We start from the raw sequence: 2,800 nt of genomic DNA on the forward strand, positions 1-2,800 counted from the left end.
GCTGCCTTAAAAACCAAGTTTTCCTCCGAAAAATGCCTACGCAGTTGCTAAAGTGCCAGCAAATCAAAAGAGAAACATCTGCTGAGGGTGACGGTAAGAGGAATTTCTACATTGCATAAATCAGGAAAGCCAGGGCTTGAGCCCACAGCAATCCTGGTCCCTTTGTTCAGCCTGAACCCTGGCCATGGACACCCACTGAATCCCATCCAGAAGTCTGAAATCTGAGCACAGAAATCTCATCTGCAGCGTGAACACGACGTGCAATAGTCCGGATCAGGTCAAGCTTACACAATTTAAACCCAACCGAGATTTAAACTGCTGCTGAAAAGGTTTGGCAGATCTGCCTCCTTACTTCTCTCTTGCTTGCACCAACATTTGCACAGCTCATCCTGCTCATCCACTAGGACCAGAGTAATAATTGCCCGTGGACAAGGATGTCCTGCTGTGACTTCCCCAAGTCGGTTTTGTCACCAACTCTGGAACAATGGGTTCCTTTGTCACTGACTCCGGAACAATGGGTTCCGCTGTCACCTAGCGACTAGAACCAGGCACCTGTCACCTGTCACCCAGTCCCACCCCGCTAGTTTGTCCTAGCATTCCAGCTGAGCAGGTCACGAGGCTGGAGTGCTGAGCGACGATTGGTAGTGCTGTCCTGATTGGGGAGTGCTTCTCGCAACTCTCCATTGCAAACACGATCAAAGGCTTTTCCCCGGCCCTGCCAGCTGCAGGCAGCTGGGGCACGCAGGAGGCGCGCTCGCAGCAGCAGAGGTGAGCTGTGCGAGGACATCTGGCCCTGGGGAGGGAGCTGGAAGGGTTTTCTGCTCGAGAGACCTGGGCGTTTCTTCCACCCCTCCCCGGGCCAGCCAACGATTGTGCCCTCTTTTCTTCTTCCAGAGCGACACCTGCTGCTGCAGCGCTGGTGAGAGGGTGCAGTTCACCAGCCCAGCTCCCTCCAGCCCACTGCAGGGAGTGTGGAGAGCATGGCTGCAGAGGAGGAGGACCGCTGTGCAGTGTGCCTGGACAGCTTTGAGGATGCTGCCTCTGTGGTGCCATGCCTCCACCGCTTCTGTTACACCTGCATCCTGCGGTGGGCTCAGACTAAGCCTGAGTGCCCCCTCTGCAAGAGGAGAGTGGAGTCCATCTTGCACTCCGTGAGGGCAGATGACGACTTCAAAGAGGTCGTCATCACACCAGCACCTGGGTTGGCAGCAGTGGCAGCTGGCAGCCACCAGGCAGCAGGAGCACCACGGCACCCAGCCCCCTGGCAGTCCCCCTCGCCCTGCAGCAGCCCAGCTCGTCCTGGCTGTGCTGCGTGTGTTAGGGCTGGATGAAATGTCCTGGTGCTGGCACTGCAGGGGGACCGCCACAATCGCACAGCGACATTCGTGCACCATCTCATTGATTTCATTGTGCAGCGCTACAGTGTGGTGGCCCACCGCCTGCTGGGCCTGGAGGACACCTCTGCTGCCCGGGAGCGGGATGCCATCCCCGTGGCTGCCCCTAGTCCCACTGCCTCCCGAAGAGCATCTTCTGCCCCCGACCCAGCCCCCTCCAGCAGCATGGCCTCAGCGGGTGAGGAGGAGCGCCGCAGCACCAGCACCGCTGCTCTTCATGGGGATCCCAGCAGCCCTCCCGATGCCCCCGTTCCCACCCACAGGGAGCAGGAGGAGACGCAGGAGGATCCAGTGGAGGCTGTGGCAGGTCCCTCTGCTCCCAGCCCGGGCAGAGACCGCTCTGCTGGGGCACGCCGGCGAGCCCCGAAGAGGAGAGCCGGCAGCTACCAAGACTCCTCCCAGCCCCCCAAGAGACCACCTCGCCGGCCACGCTAAAACCAGCGCCAGGAGCTGCCACAACCAGGGCCGGGCCAGCAGCGGGGGCACGTGCTGGCCCACAGATCCATCTCAACTACAGCGCCCGACATCAAGTGCAGCTGCTCCCGGGGCACATGTTTCCAGCCAGAGGGTCTCCAGGCCCAGCCTGTGCCCCACTGCTCATCACCCCAGGCCTGGCCTCCTCCTCACTGCACCCTCTGCCCCCGTCCCCGTCCCGGGGCTCTGCTTTCCTACCATCCTGCACTGCCAGCACACAAATCCCTCCTCCTGCGCGGAGTCACCACTCGGTGCTGTGCTCTGCATCCGCCTGGGGCCGTATCCCACCAAGGCAGGAGCCACATCCCACCAAGGCAGGAGCCGCAAGAGCTTCAAGCAGGGGAGCACCAAGTTCTGCAGCTGGGGAGCCAAAGAACTGGAGCCGACGTTCTGGAGCTGGGAAGCAGACCTGGGACATCCAGGAGACAGAACGAAGTCTTCAGCTTTGTGTCTGGATATGCAGTCAGCAGGGAAACACTACAGGTGTGGAGCTCCAAGAGAACATCTGCTCAGATCAATTCCGATCAAAATCAAATCAAAAATGATTCTAATTCTTGACACAGTGGGTCACCAACATTTGGTTTTTCAATGGGTCCACAACAGTGCTCTGAAAAATAAATGGAAGAATTTTGGAAAACACTTAGCGTATTGGTATATTACTGTGGTTCCGACAGAGGTCTGAAAACATTCCATAGATTAAGTTGTGCTGTTGGAGCACTAAAAAATCGGGCTGCTGAATACTTAAAAGAGATTATTTTTTTTTTTTTAAAGTTGACATATTAATTTGTCCTATAATACGGTGACTGCTTGGCTGATTCCAGCAATCAAGGGACAAAATCCGAAGCCTGGATTTAGGACAATAATTGTCATACAAGTAATTCATCCATTTTCTTCAAAGTCTCTCGAGATGTCAGTACATTAGCTTCTCGATG

At 56.6% G+C, this 2,800-nt stretch overlaps 1 protein-coding gene across 1 annotated transcript; it reads left to right on the plus strand.

The window, feature by feature from the left end:
* Positions 1-980: 980 nt before the first annotated feature.
* On the plus strand, positions 981-1,829 carry LOC147526424 (uncharacterized). Its single transcript, XM_086629879.1, has 2 exons — positions 981-1,232; positions 1,356-1,829. Exons 1-2 carry the CDS (start codon positions 981-983, stop codon positions 1,827-1,829), a joined length of 726 nt encoding a protein of 241 aa, XP_086486005.1.
* Positions 1,830-2,800: the final 971 nt, after the last annotated feature.

This window comes from Tauraco erythrolophus, chromosome Z, assembly GCF_009769465.1.
Source record: "Tauraco erythrolophus isolate bTauEry1 chromosome Z, bTauEry1.pri, whole genome shotgun sequence".
NCBI classification, from domain to species: domain Eukaryota; kingdom Metazoa; phylum Chordata; class Aves; order Musophagiformes; family Musophagidae; genus Tauraco; species Tauraco erythrolophus.

Excerpts from the sequence above, each read along its gene's own strand:
- LOC147526424 (XM_086629879.1), top strand. The coding sequence starts at position 981 with ATGGCTGCAGAGGAGGAGGACCGCTGTGCAGTGTGCCTGGACAGCTTT. Across the intron at positions 1,233-1,355 it reads TGGCAGCTGGCAGCCACCAG|GGGGACCGCCACAATCGCAC; the intron begins GCAGCAGGAGCA and ends CTGGCACTGCAG.